This window comes from Pyrus communis, chromosome 15, assembly GCF_041283825.1.
Source record: "Pyrus communis isolate YQ-2024b chromosome 15, ASM4128382v1, whole genome shotgun sequence".
Taxonomy (NCBI): domain Eukaryota; kingdom Viridiplantae; phylum Streptophyta; class Magnoliopsida; order Rosales; family Rosaceae; genus Pyrus; species Pyrus communis.
Window position 1 is genome coordinate 37,189,205 of NC_142579.1, and position 21,463 is coordinate 37,210,667.

A 21,463-nucleotide genomic window follows, 5' to 3' on the forward strand; every position below is an offset into this window, starting at 1 on the left:
TAAAAAGCTTTAGGGCACAGTTACTTGCTAAAGAAATCATTGTTGAGAATCATTCGAATGCTTCCTTTATGACTGCTATGGTTGATAATTCTCAGCCTAAAAATGTATCATCCTTGCAGTCGTTTGGCAATATTCATGGTCAATCTCAATTTACCTCTGGCGGTTACAAAGCTTACAATGGGAATAAACATAAGGGTAAAGGAAAGTATCAGGGACACAGATTCTTCAATCCCAGACCTGTGTACTCAACTCAGGCACCTAGTTTGTCTACTTCTGCATCAGGAATTCTTGGTCACTCTCCAATATCTTCAGTGGGGTCTTCCTCTACCTCTATGCTTCCTACATGTCAGTTATGTAACATTGATGGTCACACTGCTCCATTTTGTGGTGCAAAGCCTTCAGAAAGGCATGGCTGTCAAATCTGTGGCAAAATGAATCATGTGACTTGGTTTTGTTTCTACAATGATAAAGGACCTAACTACATTGGCTTTCCTAGTTGGCCACATTCTAATGGGTTCCCATCTGCCCCTCCTAATTATCACATACTGCCTCATTCACCTCAGTATTCATATCAAACGTCTCCACAACCACACACACATCAGTTACAACAATCTCCAATGTATGCTATGCACACTGTGTTCAATTCTGCACCTCAACCAGCTACTCCTTCAGCACCTCCCCAAGTTTGGTTGACTGATTTTGGCGCCACCAATCATATGACTGCTGACATGAACAACTTATCATTGGCATCACCTTATCCTACAAGTGAGACCATACAAACTGCCAATGGTGAAGGTTTACAAGTCTCTCATGTTGGGAATTCTATTATTCATACTCCAGCAAAACCAATCAAATTAAATTCTATGTTATATGTTCCCAAGATAACACACAATTTATTGTCAGTACATAAGATATGCCTTGATAATAATTGTTGGCTAATCTTTGATGCCTTGTGTTTTTGGATTCAGGACAAGGCCACAGGGAGGATCCTCTACAGAGGGCTATGTAGTAATGGACTCTATCCTATTCATTCCCTTTCCTATCCCAACTCCGGTTCTTCACAAAGTTCACTATCTGCAAAAGCTTTTCTGGGACAACTTGTTAAATCTTAGCTTTGGCATCATAGGTTAGGTCACCCAACAAATCATGTTGTTTCTCTTATGTTACATAAAGCCAATGTACCTGGTACCCCTTCTAAGTCATCTGTTTTGTGCCATCATTGTCTTGAAGGCAAATTTAGCAAATTACCCTTTCCACCTCATGTCAATAAGTCTATTAAGCTCTTTCAAATTGTGCATAGTGACTTGTGGGGTCCTGCACCTTGTGTTTCTGTTGATGGTTACAAATATTATGTAATCTTCATTGATGAATATAGTCGACATTGTTGGCTTTTTCCATTGATAAACAAGTCTGATTTGTACTCTACCTTTGTTGCATTCTATTCTTTTGTACTTAATCAGTTCTCTACTCCGATTAAGATTTTACAAAGTGATGGTGGAGGAGAGTATATGAGTCATAGGCTTCAATCTTTTCTTTTGGACAAAGGTATTGTTCATCATAAGTCCTGTCCATACACCCCTGAACAAAATGGGTTAGCTGAACGTAAACATAGACATATTATCGAAACCACTGTGACATTATTGCAAACTGCTAATCTGCCACATCAATTTTGGTCTTATGCATGTCAAACTGTTATCTATCTGATCAATAGAATGCCAACTGTTATTCTTCAAAACAGGTCACCATTTGAACTCTTATTTGGTAGTGTTCCATTATTATCCCATCTTCGAATTTTTGGTTGTGCCTGTTTTCCTTTGTTAAAACCATTCAACAGCACCAAACTTCAACCCAAAACCACCAGGTGTGTTTTCCTAGGCTATGCTTCTAAGTATAAGGGATATATGTGTTATGATGTGCCTAAGAAACGGATTTACATTTCTAGGCATGTTATTTTTTATGAACAACAGTTCCCATATGCAGATTTACTGACACAAGCCACCATTACTCACCCTAATTCATCAGTTCTCACTTCATCTTCCCTTCCCATAGCAGTGGTTAATACAAACAATGTTATTGTGTCTTCATCACCAACATCTACAAACCCTTCACTTAATCCTCAGTCCATTACTAGTGCACCTGCATCATCTTCTCAGCTCCCTGTGGTACCTGATCCAAGTCCTCTACTAAGTACTGAAAACACTGAATTTCATCCTGATTCTCTGCAAGCTGTTTTGGATATTCCTCCAATCAATTTGCATCCAATGCAAACTCGAAGAAAAAATGGTATTTGTAAGAAGAAGGCTTTCCTTGCATCTGCTCAAGCCTGTGAAGAGATTGATTTGTCTCTAATTGAACCCAGCTCTTATAAGTCAGCTCTTAACAATCCTATATGGTTCAAAGCTATGCAAGAAGAACTGGCTGCTCTCCAAGCTCAGGGTACTTGGACTCTGGTTTCTTTGCCATCTACTAAAAATCTTGTTACCTGCAAGTGGATCTTCAAAATCAAAAGACACTCTGATGGCTCTATTGCTCGACATAAAGCCTGTTTGGTAGCTAAAGGGTTTAGTCAAGAACCGGGTTTGGATTATGGTGAGACTTTTAGTCCTGTGGTTAAACCTACTACTGTGAGGTTAGTCCTTGCTCTTGCTGCACATTTTGGGTGGGATCTTAGACAATTGGATGTTAAAAATGCATTCTTGCATGGAGTTTTGGAAGAAGAAGTTTATATGGCACAACCACCTGGTTTTCAAGATCCAATTCAGTCTCATTTAGTGTGCAAACTTCATAAATCACTCTATGGCTTGAAGCAAGCTCCTAGAGCCTGGAATGATCGATTTACAAAGTTCTTGCCTCAGCTGGGATTTGTCAATACATATGCAGATTCTTCACTGTTTGTCAAATATGTTGAAAATACAGTTGTGATCCTATTGCTTTATGTGGATGATATAATCATCACTGGGAGTGCTACAACTTCAATTCCACAGGTTATCAGTGCTCTTACTACTGAGTTTGATATCAAAGATCTGGGGAATTTACATTTTTTCTTAGGCATTCAAATTTCCAAGACTCCCAGCGAATTGTTTCTGTCCCAAACTAAATACATTCATGATTTGTTAGTGAAGACTAAAATGCTTGACGCCAAGGCCTGTGATACACCATGCATTCCATATAGTCGACTTCTTAAAAATGATGGTGATCCTTATTCTAATCCTGGTGCTTATAGGAGCATTGTGGGAGCTTTACAGTATCTTACTTTCACTAGGCCTGACATTGCCTTTTCAGTGCATCAGGTTTGCCAGTTTATGCAGCAACCTATGGTCGCTCATTATACTGCTGTAAAACGAATTCTCCGGTACTTAAAAGGTACTATGAATGTGGGAGTGACCTATGCTTGCGGAGATCTTCACCTCAAGGCCTTTAGTGATGCAGATTGGGCAGGAGATCCCAATGACAGACAGTCCACTACAGGGTTGGTTGTGTTTTTAGGATCAAATCCCATATCTTGGTCTTCCAAGAAACAGCAAACTGTGTCTAGATCATCTACTGAAGCAGAATATAGAGCTCTTTCTTCTACTTCTGCAGAATTAGATTGGATTAAGCAACTGCTTGTCTTTTTGCATATTCCTGTAACCATACCTCCAGTTCTTTTCTGTGATAACTTGTCGGCTATTGCCCTGTCCTTTAATCCTGTGCAACACCAGAAGACTAAGCATATTGAAATCGATGTCCATTTTGTTCGCGAACGGGTGGCCAAGAAACAATTGACAGTGCAGTTTGTTTCATCCCAAGAACAGTTTGCTGATATATTGACCAAAGGTTTAAGTGGTCCTCTGTTTAGAACTCATTGTATCAATCTCATGCTTAGTTCATCAAAGCATGAGCTTGCGGGGGGATGTTAGAATATATAGTCAATGGTCCATGATTGTGACACTTATCACAATCTTGGTGTATTGGTTCATTAGTAACTAGTTTTGTAACTGCCTATATAAGGCAAGATTGTTGGATTACTTAGTATGAAAGAAATATACTTTACAGAAATAATATCTCCTCTTCTTCCCTCTCCCTCTCTCTCTCTCTCTCTCTCTCTCTACTCTCTCTCTAGTTCTTGCATACTATAGAAAGATTATAGAAAGATATATAGTTCAATTCATGAAGATTAACATAAATTAGGTGTAGAAAAAGGTTATATGAGTCCAAACAAAATTTATCTTTTGAATTTTACTATATAAAAATAAATAAATAAAAAGAACAATTGTTGGTATCGTAAATGCTTTATTAGTTGACAGTTATATATCCATTTTCGTTAAGGTTATAAAAGATATGTTTTGGTACCAAAACGATATTTAATATTTGTAGTCGGAAGAAATCGAACTCGAACTCAAAAAAAAAAAAAAAAAAAAAAAAAAAAAAAAAAACTCGAAAAACTGTCGCTGTGAAAGTCTCGTTGGCTGTGATTGCGTGCTCCCATGGCGCCCTCCAAGCTCGCCATTCCCTCGATCTTTCTTGCCCTAATTGTCTCCCAGATTCGGGCTGAAATTCCAATTCCGGAATGGGGGCGAGCCGTGCCCTCCCCAGGTTCATTTCTTTCGTTTTCTGCGAATCCTAGGGTTTATTGGGTGAAATTTGTGATTTTTCAAGTGTTTGTGGATTCGATTTTTTCCCTCCGTTTTCTCGCCCATCCAAACAGATGTTACTTAAGTTGGAGATCCTTTGGTTTTTCAAATGGCAAGTGTTTGTAATTCTTTCCTCCCCTTCCTTAGACTAAAGTAATGATGAACAGTTATCATTTCCGTGGTCATCAGTTTCCTTGGTCATGAACAAACTAGAATCCATTAATGATGACAGGTGATGCCGAAAGAAAGCGATTAGACACACACACTGTTTGAATGGAAGTGATCACGAGGACTGCAGCAACCGCAACAATAAAAAGTAGAGAGCATGGAGATTGAAAGAGTGTTTGTTTCAACATTGCCCTCCACTTCTGTATTATGCATTGATATGTTTAATAAGATCAGTAAAGAGATTTCTTCGGAACAATTTTCTTCTTCGGATTAATAAGGTTTGTTAACCTCGTCCCTGCCAAGCATTGAGTTTCAACTATTACATTTTTGAACAAGCAATTCCATATCCTTGGGAGTGATGCTTAAAGCAACATTTTTTACGGAAATGTTGACTTCGTGGGGCAAAAAACAACAAAATACATTTACTCTTCTTTTTCTTTAAACATACATAAGCATAGGTCCATGAACATCATATTGTTACGACATAGGAAGTTACATACACATTAATTTAAAAAAGTGATTTCCGCACGATTGTTTGAATCTAAGACCAGAAGATATAAACGTGCAGAAGACATAAGGATTTACAAAACTCACTTCCCTTTATTTACAACACACACTTGAATGAAAGTCATTACAAGTAGACACTGCTTCCCTATCAAATATAAAAGCTCACTCTTCAATACTTGATTTTGTTGGAACATCTATTGCACTCACTTCAAGGAAACCTTAGATTGCTAATGCAAACTCTGTACTCTCTCAAAGACTAGCAAGACTTATAGGATTCGGAGAGAGGATACAGCGAAGGAGAGACTAGCGGATCCTCTGGAAAATGAGAGACTTGCGGTTGTTGATGCCTAAGCAATAGATTTAATAGAGCACATAGTTTGTACGAGAGTGAGTATGAGGAGAATAACAGCAGGGACAGAAGAAATAATGAACCAAGGCGTGATAGCATAAGTTTGTAGGAACACGTAGAAATTTTCCTTAAATTTGTGCCAGGGACTTGTGCGGTATTTTATCAGGTTTTCACAAACATGGGCATAATAACATTCGTCAACTATCATCCCGGTGTCAAGGTCATGAAGCAAAGTAGATATCTTCTGGGTATCACCTAGCCAATTTTCAATAATTCCCTTTTCAACAAGCAATTCCACATCCTTTAAGGTTTTCGCGAGACGCTTCATAAGGAAAACATAATTAGTAGCTAGATCCTCCTCTCTGTGACGGCATTGTTCAAAAGCAAGGAGATTTCTGAATGCCAAATCCGTGGAATCGTCCACTGTTAACTTCGGAATTTCGAGGATCCCCCACGAGAATTTTATGTCAAATAAACTGCTGTCTTTTCCTACCTCAAACTTGACTCCAGCCTGGAGTAGCTCTGTCACGTTGGGAGTGGCTCTGATGATGTGTGTGTCTCTGGTTATAGGTTTCTTTTCTGGTTCCAACGGCAGTTATAGAATTCATATCAGATCAACAAAATGTTGTACTTCTACTCCAGAAGAACATATCTTGTCAATTTTCGCTTTTTTCCCTTCTGTATTGATTTCGCTTTGGAAAAGATAGTAGGAAATTTGAAGTAACGAAGGCAGTTGATGTGAAGAAGGTAAAAGTGTGAAAAGATCTTGAAGAATGAAGAATGGCAGCTGATTTTCAAGCAACTGCAAATCTCGAGACACATCCCATATCATCGTAGGTTTGCTGAATACGTAATCATATTCGTTCCTTCGATAATTGGAGTAATGAAACCTCAATAAGAAATCAATGACGAAGGTGGCATCCACTGAAACAATTCTTACAAATTCATCCTTGTCAAACACAATGGGTTCTGCATAAAAATGTCGCAACCTGTGCTCTTGCTCCTGTATCTTTTGTAAACAATCAGACAATCTTACCCTGGTTTGACTTAGAAAATGGCGCAGGTACCTTAATTTGTGCTCTTCCATGGCTTTTAAGGGTTCTTTGCCATGGTGAAGTGGGCCTATAGAGACTACTTGAGGTGTATATGCTTTCTCATTTACTTGCCGTAGTCGCTCAGGAACTCTATAGATACACCCCTCACTGGACAGGTCAGACAAGTTATCCAACTGGTTTTCTATGTCATGTGCCATTTGATAGGCTGACATCTTTATCTGCATTGATTCAAATATTTCATTAGGCACACAATCAACTAAGATACTTCGAGCAAACTTTTGTAAGAAACATAAAAAAAAAAACCTCGCCAAATGCCTTCGGAGTTATTGTGGAATGTCGCTACTAAATATTCATATGAACCCTGATTGCATGTGGTTCAATATCCTAGTAGATTTAGTATGGGGCTTTTAGATCCAAGTCCAAAAATGTAGAGTGTTTTTAGGAGTGAGTCCAGTTATCTAATTATATGTTTTTATTTCTTTTATACTCATTTTATATTTTCTAAAAATATTAAACATCAATTAAAATCTTCTAATATTGTGCATTTTCCAACTCCAAAAGAATATATTTAATATCTTATAACAAAAAAACTAATATACTAACATAAATTTATCTACAAAACATTATACCCTAACTCAAGTAACAAATATATGAATGTATATAATACCTATACGTGAGATATGAAACCTAATTAAAATGTAGAAAAAACATAACATACCTACAAGTAAGACACATTAATCTGTGATAGGTTGATTATAAAAAAAGAATCTGTCATATAGGTAGATAAATATAATTAACCTGTGATATAGGTTGATTATAAAAATTAAAAATAAAATCTATAAATGGGCTTTAAAGTAGGAGGAAGAACGAGAAATAACAAAAAGATAAATAAAAAGAAATAAGCAAAGAGATAATTGGGAAGAAATTTGATTTTTATAATAAATCTTATCATTGAACAGATAACTATTGATAATTAAATAATTAAATATAACAAATTGGACTTATTTTAATAAACTGGACTATTCCTACTATTGGCTTAAAAAATGGAACTTATATCAAGTTTCCCCAAAAGGTTTTTACCCATGTCTCGGGTCGAAACTCCCTGCTCCCCTGAATTATTGTAAGAGTTTCGAATTCTCCCACTTCTCTTAATAATAATAAAATTAATAAAAAAAAAAGTTTTCATATTAACCTTGACAAGCCATGGACAAGTAGGAAAGGGAATCGAACTCAAAATCTTGTGAGAATGAGTGCCGTGATTATTTTTTTAATGTCAATAACAGTACTTCCCATCGAAAATGGAAAAAAATAAATAAATGAAGTGAGTTTGCATCTGCTTTGCATATGGAAAACAAACAAGTTTGTACAGTTAATTTGCCTTCCATAGTTAACTAAGAAAACTCAATAATATTACTTGCTCTCTGCTCTGGTATATGAAAAATAAATTTTCTTTTAACAATAGCACAATGATAGGCTGCCTTTATATAACTATTTTTTCTTCAATATGTTTTTGTAGAAGGTTTTTACTTGGCTTAATTAAATTAATGTCATGATTCATGTAGCTACCTAACCTTTTCTTTCTTTGCACTGATGGTTGTTTGTCCTAGTTATGAAAATTTCCAGTTCCTTTGAAAAAAAAAAAAAAAAAAAACCATAAGTGATTGATACTAATTCTCCAATTAATAGGATGACAATCCTCAAAGGATACTTTTTGTGGAAATTTAGGGAATCCTCACATTTTAGTCATTCATCGTATATCGTACGATCAGTTTTCGTTTGGTACTATTTTTGTTTAATTTTAAATAAAAAAATTCAAAATGATTTCTGGCTGCACAATGTACGATGAACGGTTAGAATATGAGGATTCCTAGGATCCCCACAATTCGAATCCAGATAGATTCCAAATCCCATTTAATATAGTGAGTCTCACATAACGTAGATTTGGAAGAGTCTTGAAATTGTGCTAACCAGATTTATCTCAATTACTGTGCTTAATTAATTTAGCCTTTTAGCTGTACTTTTTTGTTTAAACCCTTCCACTAATGCAAATTGCTTTCCAACTCCTATACACTAAACTCTGTATTAATAACCCCTAATAACTAAAAAAATATGACTTTAACCCCTCAAATTCAATTTTTTCCATATAAAATCCGACATAATTTTTTTACTAAAAAAAACCCAATGACTAGGATCCACCTAAGTGAATTCATTAATTATATATTACTTTACACATTTTACATTTTTAGATGCCTAAAATACCCCTATTGCATATTTGATGTGCACAACTAATTCTATGCATATTGTAAGGAGAGAGTTAATGATTTCGCAAAAAGAAAAATAAGACCTTAATGTTAAAAAATTCATTGCATATTAATATCAAATATGAGAATTGTTGGCTTAATTCTATGTATCTGGCATTATGAGTTCATGTATATATATTTTTACCAAAAAAAAAAAAAACCTAATATATGTAATAATACATATAAAAAAAAAAAGTAATTTACCTACCATGTACAAAAATGGTTATTTGATTCAAGATGTGTATAAATATATATATATATATACTGTGTGTGTATTTATATAATTAGACCATATTAATTTACCTACCTACTATTTGAAATGTTCATTTCCAATGATGCAAAATATTGTATATCAACAACAAAATATTGCATAAACTTAGGAATTGGATCATGCTTTTGATTCTATCTTTTAACCTACAAACAATCATATACATATTACTTTATATATTTTTACCAAAAAAAAAGGTCCCTAATAGGCTAATATATGTAATAATACATGAAAAATGGGGCACACTTTCTCCATAAATTTTTTACTATACTCGGAATACAGCTGACACACTATATATAAAATTTTCAATTGGTCCACGGGTTATTTTCTTTTGTCCATTGGATTCTTTCTTTTTTTATTAAAAAATTCATTTCCTTTTCACAATACAATATTTATTATTAATCAACAATTTTAAAATAAAAAACCACTCCACCAACCCTCTAGAACGCACGGGTTCTTTCGTCTCCCCACCCCATCTGTTATCCTTTTCAATTGTTAATTCACTTCATTTCTTTGTCTTCACTCTGTTCTGCGGATGAGGATCCTCTCTTCGGATCCTCTTTTGCGGGAAATTTAAGAATTCTCATATCTTAATCGTTTATCATTTATTTTTCGTTAATTACTATTTCTGTTTAATTTTAAATAAAAAATTCAAAAATAATTTCTGATCGCACAATGAACTACTAAAATATGAAGATTCCTAGAATTTCCACAATTTGAATCCATATGTTATCTAAATCCTGTTCTCCTTCATTCTGCCTGCAGTGCTCTTCTTTCTCTCTCTCTTTTTTCTCCTCTCCTGCTTGCTATGCCTCTCCTTTTCTCCTTTCTTTTTTTTTACCTCATCTCTCCTGCGTGCTGAAGCCTCTCCCTCTGTCTTAATTCTCTCTTTTCTCTTTCTGGGTGTTGTGCTCTCTCCTCTCTCCCTCTCTTTTTTTCTCTACTTCTGGGTGCTCTGCTCTCTTTTGGATTTTTTTTTTTTTTTTGGTTGGGTGAAGAAAAGAATTCAGGTGCAATGCGGTTCGGTTAACCTTCGGAGAACCGTTTGTTAGACCGATTGTGATCAGTACGGTTCGGTTTCACCATAAAAAATAAAAAAAATAAAAAAATTAGAATGCCCTACATCTTTTCTATAGTTGTTAGATTAAACATTCATTCCTTTTAAAGATTTGATTAAGGTGCTTTGATCAATTGCCACTTCAATAATTTTCTTTTTATTTAATTTCCATGTCATTAATTTAAATGCATTTATATAGAGGCATAAGGTAGCTTAGCAACTAATTGCCTATAATATAAGAATTTAATTTCGAATCCCCTTCTACACATTAAATGATATTTTTTTAATAAAAAAAATAATTAACTAATTCCTCATTTCCTTATTATCAGTATTTAAAAAAAAAATTCTCTTTCTATTAAAAATGTCTCAATAAAAAGTCTTCAATATATTTTTTTTTTCACGTATAGATATATAAAAAATATACTTAAAACTTATGGTACATTTAAGAACAAAAATATCGACTTTTACTATGTTTATATTTCAAATGTACCGAGAAACCAAATATACCATAAAACTAAATGTACCTATTGTTATGTAACCCTTTTGGTACGTTTAGATTTCAAATGTACGGAAAAACCAAATGTGTCTATTGTCAGGTAACCCTTTTGGTATGTTTAGATTCCAAATGTACCAAAATACCAAATGAACAAAAAATCCCAAATGTGCCACAAAACCAAATATCTCTATTAGATAACCCTTTTTGGAACATTTATATCCCAAATGTACCGAGAAATACAAAAAATCAAATCCACTATAAAACTACATGTGTCCATATTATAGGTAACTAGACGTAACTATATAATCAAACAAATGTTTATTATGTGTTGGGTCTTCTAAATAATAAAATCTGACATTTTTTTTATAAATATTCTACTATATTCACAAAAAAAAGTAAAAATTATAACAAACAATAAAAAAATGCATAGAGATGGATAATAAATGCATAAATATAGGGATAATAGGAAAAGAAAAGAAAAAAAAACGAAATGTTCAGCATAAGTCATGAAAAACTTAAATTCTAAACAAAATTGAACTTATGTGAAAAACTGAAATTAATAACCAAAAGTTTAGGAAAATGTTTGATCAAATTTTTAAAAGAAGTGTATGTTTAATCTAAAAAAACTAAAAAACAAAACGCCTATATCAAAACGTCCCATATAGAAAGAAAGAAAAAAAAAAAAAACCATCGGTACTATTCGGACGGTTCAGTCGGTTTTTTATATAAATCCCTGCCCTAGTATGTGCCAAACAGTAAAAAAATTGTATGCACGAATCAACAAGTTTAACGGACGGGATACTTTCATGATATTTTTATGCTGTTCCAACTTTCAAGCATGATATCAACAAAGGATATTTTTTTTTTTCTTTTGTTATATGTTGTCTTTTTATGGCGGAATTTATATCATCTATTTGCCTTTATATTAAAGAAAATTTGGGTTAATATAAATATTCAAATTTTCCACCAAAAAATAATTCAAAATCAAACAACCAAACGAATTTTTACTTATATAAAAATGGATATTACATATCTCTTTCAATCACGCGTACACATATGCCAATAGGACTTTTTTTAATTGCATGATATATTTTTGTTTTAAATTAGAATTAATAAAATATTTTTCTTATTTTTTGCCAATAAAAAAATATTTTTCCTTTATTTATTCAAAGCAACAAATGAAAGAAATATCCATTAAAAGTGAGTTGAAATTACTATTTTAATCCTAACTAATTAATTTAATATTTTGAAATTTTAGTAAAAAAAAATTATTGTTGGTATCCTAAAATGCTTTATTAGTTGACAGTTATATATCCATTTTCCTTGAGGTAATACAAGATTGTTTTGGAACCAAACGATATTTAATATTTGTAGTCGGAAGAAATCGAACTCCAACTCAAAAAAAAAAAAAAAAACCTCGAAATACTGTCGCTGTGAGAGGTTCGTTGGCTGTGATTGCAAGCTCCCATTGTGCCCTCCAAGCTCGCGACTCTCTCAATCTTTCTTGCCTTTATTTTTTCCCAGATTCAGGCAGAAACTGGAATCTCGTGGGAGGAAAACGAACGAGACTCTCCAATCCCGGCGGAGAAACGCGAGAGCCCTCCGAAGGGGGGCTTTTTTCGTAAGCTCATGTATAAGATCCACTCATCGTTTCTATCGTCTTCTGCAAATTCAAGGGTTTATTGGATGAATTTGTGCTTTTTCATCGATTCGATACTTTATTAGGACCCAAATCTCAACCCTAACTTAACCTTAACTACTACAATCAGCAGTGGCAAAGTCAGAATTTTGGCTCAGGAGGGGTCAAAAGTCTCACCTCAAAACGTTGTTCTGATCTAAGAAAAATAAAGATCCATCTTGCCCTAACTACAAACCACTATCATTTGACTTTGGTATGACGTCATTATTGTCATTCTTTTCCTCAACTCAATCCCATGCGTATTGTCATGACTCAGATTCAAAATAAAAGTCTGTTTAAATGAAAGAAGGAAGTAGAGCGTATTATATATCATGACTTAGATTCAAAATAAAAGTCTTTTTGAATGAAAGAAGGAAATATGAGAGGAATAGAACAACAACAACAAAGCCTTATCTCACCAAATGGATGGAGGTGAATTAGGAAAAAAAAATAAAAAATAAAAAATAAAAGCCAACTATCTCGCTTACTTCCTCTCTCTTCTTTTTATGATCGTTTGAGTCCTTTAAAACTAATATTGACGTTGGTTAACTACATTAAGAGCCATCAATCTCAAATTGAATCCAATGAAGGAATAAGGAGAAGATTTTTGTTGAGGCTTTACTACCCTGAAAAATCTTTGGAAATTAAAGGGATAAAAAAATGCCCAAATAAACATGGGACCATTCTGATCCCATCATGGCTCCACCCCTGACTGCAATGGAAGAAGAGGAAGGGACGGAAGAGAGGAGCAATAATTTTGGTATTTGATTTCTTCTGTAAAACGTGGGAGCTGGCCTCCCTTTATACAGTCACTATACTTTTTAATGCTAGCGGATATGTTTAATAATCCTTAACAATAAAACTAAAGAATAAAACTTTCAATTAACAATTATAGAAATGTATTGAGTCCTTATGTGATGGTGTGGGTTTAAATTTCGTCAATGTCTAATCTAATAAAATCTATCGTTTGACAAAAAAAAAAAAAAAACTCTTTAATTGGTGATTAATTAAGGCAATCACAAATCAATCCTAATTTGAGTGGGTAATGCTAGGGAGACTAAATTTTTAAATCAAATTTTGTAAATCAAATGATGTGGATGTTGATAATTAGATTATTACGCATGTGTTGATTAACGTGCTCATTTCCTATTGATGACGTATCATTTGATTGGAAAATTTGACTTAAATTTTGGTATTCATTTTGAGTTCATAACATTTTTCCCTCGGTTTTCTCGCCATCCAAACAGATGTTACTAAAGTTGGAGATCCTTTGGTTTTTCCATTGGGAAGTGTTATGTAATGCTTTCCATTTATAATTTTGTGTTTATGTTTTGGAATCTAAGTAATACTGCAATTAGCTGAGCTCTGATGCTTATTTGTACAGCTTTGATTTTTCAGTTTTTATAATTTTAATCAGACCAATAAAGATGCTTAATTGTTTAGTTACTTTGGGAGTAGAAACAACATCGATATTAGTCGAATGTCAATTTCGAGCATTTTTAAGTGTTGTTGAGTGCTGTTTGGGTTTTCCTGGCTGACGATTTGTGTTTCTTTAATGCAGAAGAAAACGAAATAAAAGAGAACAACGAGCTTATAAAAGAGAAGGAGAAAGTAATTCAACCCAACTTGGATAGAATTTCTTCGATGGAACTCCAACTAAAAAAGAACGATAAGCTTATAAAAGAGAAGGAGAAAGTAATTCAACACAACTTGGATAGAATTTCTTCGATGGAACTCCAACTAAAAAAGAACAATGAGCTTATAAAAGAGAAGGAGAAAGTAATTCAGCAGAAATCGGATATAATTTCTTCCTTGCGGAGTGAAATCGAGTCTCTCCAGGTAAGGCATGTTTGCATGAATTGCCAGAAACCCAATTACCCAATCTGTTTTTCGAATGACAGTTAGTTTATCTGCATATTGATTTCTATCTATGTTTCTATATTTTAGAAAAACGGGTCATTAGTTGAGCAGCAGGTTGGGAAGGCTCAAGCCCGTGCCGATGAACTAGCGAAAAAGGTTAGACACAATGAAGTGGACTATTTTAGTATGTGAAAACCACTACATTCATGTTGCCAAAAAAAAAAAAAAAAAAAAAAAGAGAATACTACTGAATTGCCAATTCATTCTCCTATGCAGGTTAATGAACTTGAACAGAAATTACAATCGCAACGTAAAGAGAAAGAAGACTTGGAATCCCGGGCAAATGAAGCTGAGGAGAAGATCAATGGTTTGCTTTCAGAAATAAAGAATGTAAGTTATTTTTTCTCATTTGGAAGAAAAGTTATTTTGTAGCTGAATGTGCTCATAGTGATGGGGAAAGTCCTTAGTGATTCTGATTATAAGAACAGAACATTATTTTGCATTGGATTTAAGTGTTCAGTAAAGAATGATAGTAAGGGAATAAAAAGGGGAGGTAGACTGTCTGTCCTCCTGTTACCGTGCCTTTCTCATCTCTTCTTATTTGTGCGATCACGGTTAAATCACGTCAATATTTTATATTCATATTGTTTTTTGTCTTATTATTTCTATTAAAAAATTAATATAAAATATTAACGTGGCTTAACCGTAACTGCACAAATAAGAGGGGATGAAAAGAGCACGGTAACAGGAGGGCAGATAATCCGCCTCCATAAAAGGATGCTAAAAGTTGTCACTCAACTCTCTCAATCACTGTTTTGTTTTGGTTTGTAATTTTGCAGATATTATCAATTCGTTTTATGTCTTTTTGTGATGAGTCCTTTGTTCATTTCCCCGTAAAGAAGTTTTCGATGGGAATGTCCTTTTGTATAGAATGTAAATTGACTTCCTACTTTAGCACCAATGTTGACACAATTAGGGTGCTGTGGCGTTTTTTTTTTTTTTTTTTTTTACTATCTCGACTTCCATACAATGCTGAACAAAAAAGTCTGCTTCTTTTTTCTTTTTCTTTCATATATTTTATACTTGTAGTTGTAATGCTACTTGGATTTTTGCTTAGAGCACTTCCAACGTAGGAGTTGCATCTCCACCTTTAAATTGAATAGTCATGGCAATAGGTAATAGAATACTAGTATTTTTTTATTTTATAAAATAATAAAAAATAATTTTAAATTTCGAATTGAATTTTTAACCAATCTTGTCACGCCATATGGCATTATCTGAAAGTAAGATTTTTGTAGATAGATTACGATAAAAATTTTAACCAATTCTGTCGAGCGACATGTTCTTAATTTTTTAAAATCGTTGAAAATATTGAAATGTGGTGTAAAGTAGGAGAAAATGATAAGGTATTTATAGAAAAAAAATTATAATCTTTTTAATCTTTTTTTTTTGAAATTTTTCGGATCTTTAATATTTTAAAAAAAATTATTAACTTAATTAATCTGGATCGTTGGATTACAAAAAAATTTGAAATCCAACAGTCCAGAATGTGACACGTTGCCCACCATAACATTTCTATTTTTTTTTCCTTTTTTCTTTCTTTTAAAAAAAAATTTAAAGCCTAAAAACCTGGACCGTTGATCTGGAAATCAACGATCCAGATTCCAAGTTAACTGAGTGGGGCTGACATGCGGGTCCCAGCATCTGAAAATCTTGTTGGAGACGCACCCTCACTCGCGCGTGTTATGCACGCACCTAACGTAAATTATTTTTATAACGTGGTTGACATCAGCCTTGCTTCATAGAGCCCTTAGACACTCAGGCCTTGAACTCCCACTGCCCTCTCTCACCGACTCCCCCTTAGCCCAATTGCCCGGGCTAAAGCAAATTTGAAAGGCAATTGGGTTGCATCGGTTCTGTCCATCGGGCTATCAACCACGCTAGACTTGCTCTTAATGTTATCCCTTGGGGATAATGGAATGATGTCTGATGATCTTTTTACAGACTGGGAAGACTAATGATGAGCAGGAGACCAAAATCCGTAAAACTGAGCATGCTCTTGAAGTTAAAGTGGCTGAGGTAATTTTAAAGTCTCTGCGGAAGCCCATTTTTCTAGATTGGGGTTGGTGCTTATGCAGTTATGCTCAGTCTATGTCTCTAAAATTGTCTTCAGGTGGAAATGTGGAAGGCGAAATTTGAAGCTACTCTAAAAACAAAAGTGTTAAATGAGGTATTTAAGTTGCATGAATTCTCTCTCTCTCTCTCTCTCTCTCTCATTTTAACTGTCTCCCAATGTCTATCTATATTCTTTTTGAGGTAAGTGTAAATTCAGAAAAATCAGTCAACTGAGTTTCTTAAGAACATAGAATTTAAAGATTTTGTTTAAGTTTGTCATTGAATTAAGTTTCATTCTTTGCAGGTTAACGAAGATCGGATAAATGAAGCTCATAAGAAGATTGATGATTTGGTTTCCAAAATAGAGAATGTGAGTTTTTTTTTTTTCATTGTAACTGTCTCCCAATGTTTGTTTATATTCTTTTTGAGGTAGTTGTAAATTCAGAAAAATTAGTCAAGTGAGTTCCCTAAGAACATAGAATTTGAAGGTTTTGTTTAAGCTTGTCATCGAATTAAGGTTCATTCTATGCAGGTTAACGAACTTGAAAAGGAATTACAATCGCAAAGTCATGAGAAAGGGGACTTGAAAGACCGGGTAAATGAAGCTGAGAAGAAGATAGATGATTTGATTTCAAAAATAAAGAATGTGAGTATTTTTTGTCATTTTAACTATCTCCCAATATTTGTTTATATTCTTTCTGAGGTAGTTGTAAATTCAAAAAAATCAGCCAAGTGAGTTTCTTAAGAACATAGAATTTGAAGGTTTTTGTGTTAAGCTTGTCATGAAATTAAGGTTCATTCTATGCAGGTTAATGAATTTGAAAAGGAATTACAATTGCAACGTAATGAGAAAGGGGACTTGAAAGACCGGTTAAATGAAGTTGAGAAGAAGATCGATGATTTACTTTCAAAAATAGAGAACGTGAGTTTTTTTTTTTTTTTTTGTCATTTTAACTGTCTCCCAATGTTTGTCTATATTCTTTCTGAGGTAGTTGTAAATTCAGAAAAATCCGTTATGTGAGTTTCTTAAGAAAAGAGAATTTGAAGGTGTTGTTTAAGCTTGTCATAGAATTAAGGTTCTTTAAAGTTCATTTTGCAATCGTCTTCAGTTATTTAGATAACTCATCCATCAATGGTTCAGTTGGAATCTGAAAGTGATGCGAAAGCTTTGGTTTGCTTTTTTTTTTTTGTCAATTCACACATATGCTTTTCTTTTTTCTGTTCTCTACATATCATATGCTTTCACACATCTTTTCCTTATGTTATATATGGTATTCGAAGTAGTGTGGTGATTAGATTCAGAAGGTATTACAATTAATTGCTGTATGGTCACTTGAAGAACCTGATACCTCACTCCTACAATTTTCTCTTTTACAAGTGTGTGCTTAATTTACCGAGTATTGTTGTCCTTCAATAACTGACGAGGTCCTTCAAATTTGTTCAGGCTCTGGAGAAAAAAGCCCAGGCTGAAAAGTGGGCTGAACCCCATGTGGAAACAACGAAAACTGTAAGCTAGCTATTTTCAATTTCCACTTTTGTGTAACAGTGTAGAGCTTAGTAACATTACTGGTTTGGTATTACTGTACTTTGAAAAAAAAACTGTTTTTGCTGTACTGTGAGAATAAGTAATTGTAAAATAAAGCAGCAGAGTGTTTGGTAAACTTTTTCGTAAAAGTGCTTTTGGAAAAAAAAAAAAAACAATATTATAGTGTTTGATAAAGTTTTATGTAAAACAGATGTGAAAAAAAAACCGAGTTTTGCAGCTTTGTGTTTTTGGTTTTTTTTCACCAAAAACTGTGAAAAAAAGCTGAAGCTAAATGTTTACCAAACATAAAAAAGCTCCCAACTTTTTTTGATAGCCACTTTTTTCAGAATCACCTCAGTACCAAACTAGGGCTAAGTGAGAACCTGAAATTAATGGGGTTTCTGTTTTCGACTTGTCTAGCTATAAAATTGTTCCATGGCGTTAATAGTGTTAGGCAGGATACAATCACACACATGCATACTAGTGTGTATACATGTGTGTTAGTATACTTGCATGTGTATGGATGCTAGTATGTTCTATTCAGTTGTGCTTTATGCCTTGTTTATAAGAAGTGGTTTCCCTTTCTCACTAAACTTTATTATCCCCCCTTTTCATGTCTGTCCTGTTGAAGAAATGGATCCCGGCAATCAAGGAACAATGGCTGGTGGTGAAGGATACTGTTGAACTTCATGTGATATCGTTGAGTAATACAACTATTGAAGTTTATGAGGTTTCAAAGACTACAATAGCTCCACATGTTATAAAAGCACAAGAAGTTGTTGATCTTTACTTTCAGGTATATGTATACATTTCAGTAGACAAAGAAGTTGGTCCATTCATGTTGCCTACATGCATCCTACAGCTGTATTTTTGGGTGACAGGAAGCAAAAAAGTTCAGCGAGCCATATGTTGATCTGCTGACCACTGTGACAAAACCTCATGTCGATAAGGCAGTTATTGCCTACGAGAAGTTTCTCAAATCTGCATCAACATACCATCATCAGGTATCAGCATCAATTTGAAATAACCTCCATTCATTATGCTACTGTTAGATACAAGGGAGTTTTAACAAAAAGCCCGTGGTACTGTTCACTTTAATGAAAAACCATATTTTTACACTAAAAAGTCAATCCTGGTACTATTTACTTTACTCTTTATTTTGTCATTATCGTTAAAACTCAAAGTTTTCAAGTCCTTTTCATTAGTTTTCCTTTATTTTTTCAATGGTTGATTGCTACAAGTTCGCTTATTATTCCTGTGTTTTCCATTTTCTTTTTCTTCTCCATTTGATGACGATAATTATGAACTGCTCTGAACAATCAATTCATCGTAACATAAGATGACATAAATGTTTTATCTGCTATCTTATAGTGACTGCGTTGAACAGTCTACGGTTCATATGTTACTTGCTGTTGAAGACTGTTACTGCATGTTGTGAATGAATTACGGTTTCTTTTCTATTCCTTTTGATGTTCTTGCCATGGTGGATGCACCCGTAGCTTAAGCCATTCACCGAACCAGCTATAGTAGTTTATTAAATTTTGTAATCAATATTTCTTCAAGGTTCAAGGGACAGTAAAAGATTTGCTGAAGAGGCATGAACTGACAAGACCTCTTGCTATAAAGGAGTTGGAGTGGTTTGCGGTAAGTGTAGTGTAATGAAATCAATCTTCTTGCATTTCTTTGTTTGTTCTGTTTTCTTCTTTCTTTGAAATTTATGTTTGATCGCCTTATTTAGTCGCAATTAAAATGTTGCAGGCCTCGGCTTTGGTGGCCCTGCTCATCATAATTCTGTTCAGAATTTTCTCTTCACTTTTCTGGTTGGTTGCTTATACGTGCTCATGCCTGCACACCGCATTTTCTAAACGAAAAGTAACCCTAACATATTTCTGTTTGCTGATTACGACTTTGTGCGTCGTTATGCAGTACAACGACTAAAAAACCTGTTCCAGGTACCAACCATGCGCGTCGTAACGCTAAAAGGGGCCATCCAGAGAAGTAAGCTGCTACTGGCTTTGTTTACATGTCCTTTTTCCGTGCATGATTGAATCGTCTGTGTAAAATGTTAGAAACTGTGATGCACCAGTTAGACGTTAAGATAAGTCTAGGAGTTGGTGGTGGTGGGCGGCTTTTACTTATGTTGTTGAAAGGTGTATTTTAGTTTATCTTTTTAGTGTATTTGGAATAAAAGCTGACAAACTACATATCAATATTATTATATATAAGTGGGGTTACGATCATAAATAGTCTTTGAATTTACATCACTCGCTATTTGATTTTTGAATTTCAAAATCGATCTCTGAAATTAACTAGCGCACATTAATTTGATTCATAATATTATTTTTTGCTAAATGTTCTGATGACATGTCCAATAATTTGGTGTCACGTGCATTATTCAAAAAATATTTAAAATTATTTCAAGTTCAAAAATTAAAAAGTATAAAAGTTTATAACCATAAAAAAAAAAATAAAGGGGAATGTTAACTGATATAAAGAAGTAGGTGGGTACAAATTATCAAACAAAATACCCAAGACAAAATCATTTTCACAATAATAAAAAGGTAATAATTCCATGGCACTTTAATGATAATGGTCTTAGATGATTCCTTTATTTAATCATCTACCCCGACTCTTTCAAGCAAAAGTATTTCAATGTACGCCCGTTCAAAAATTGACGGTGAGATTTTTGATGATATTCTATTGCTCTTTCAAAGTTTCAAACATGCCATCATCTTTTTTGAATTCCACCCGTTGAATAAAATAGTCGTCCTCTAACTTTGTCAAGGGATGATCTAAAAAGTTTATCTTTTTAATCTAATGCAAAGGTCGCTAACATCTTTCTAGAAAACTTGGTTCGCTTTGTTAGTCACCAGTATTGTCTTTTTGTTAGTTCGAGTTAAATGGTCAAAATAATGTATGTATGACTCAGCAAATTGAAGGTCTTCTAACAAAAAATTTATTTCTACCTCGACTTTTTGCAACAAAAAATATTTCAATTTACGCTTTTTCGAAAACTAATGATGGCTATTTGATGATATTCTATTGCTATTTCAAGCATGCCATCGACAGAGGATAAATTTTGAATTCCACTCGTTGAATATAATAATCGTCCTTTAATTTGGTTAAAGGATGACCTAAAACGTTTACCTTTCTAAATTAAATACAAATGTCGGTAACATAATTTTGGGAAATTTGTTTCTCTTTATAAATCACTGGCACTACCTTTTCGGTAGTACGTTACAAATCAACTAGTTTAGCGAAGGTCTTGGAACAAAAATCCTATTTTATATCTCAAATTTTTATAGTAAAAAACACTTCAATTATGCTTTTTCAGAAATCGACGATGATACTTTTCATGATATTCTTTTGCTATCTCGAGCATGACATCAACAAAGAATTTCCTTGTTTTTCGTATTCAATGTCACGTTTATCTTCAAATTTGAGAAAAATGAAAGTCATATATGTTGTATTT

General features: G+C 33.9%; 1 protein-coding gene and 1 pseudogene across 1 annotated transcript; one reads left to right on the forward strand and one right to left on the reverse strand.

Annotated features, from left to right (window-relative positions):
* Positions 1-4,340: 4,340 nt before the first annotated feature.
* LOC137730275 (uncharacterized) lies at positions 4,341-20,235 on the forward strand. Its single transcript, XM_088685359.1, has 15 exons — positions 4,341-4,575; positions 13,935-14,330; positions 14,439-14,507; positions 14,628-14,741; positions 16,356-16,430; positions 16,525-16,581; positions 16,771-16,836; positions 16,999-17,112; positions 17,275-17,388; positions 17,911-17,973; positions 18,623-18,787; positions 18,873-18,995; positions 19,555-19,635; positions 19,750-19,811; positions 19,918-20,235. Exons 2-15 carry the CDS (start codon positions 14,136-14,138, stop codon positions 19,991-19,993), a joined length of 1,374 nt encoding a protein of 457 aa, XP_088541485.1. The 5' UTR covers positions 4,341-4,575; positions 13,935-14,135; the 3' UTR covers positions 19,994-20,235.
* Positions 5,636-6,916, reverse strand: LOC148690967 (UPF0481 protein At3g47200-like; annotated as a pseudogene).
* Positions 20,236-21,463: the final 1,228 nt, after the last annotated feature.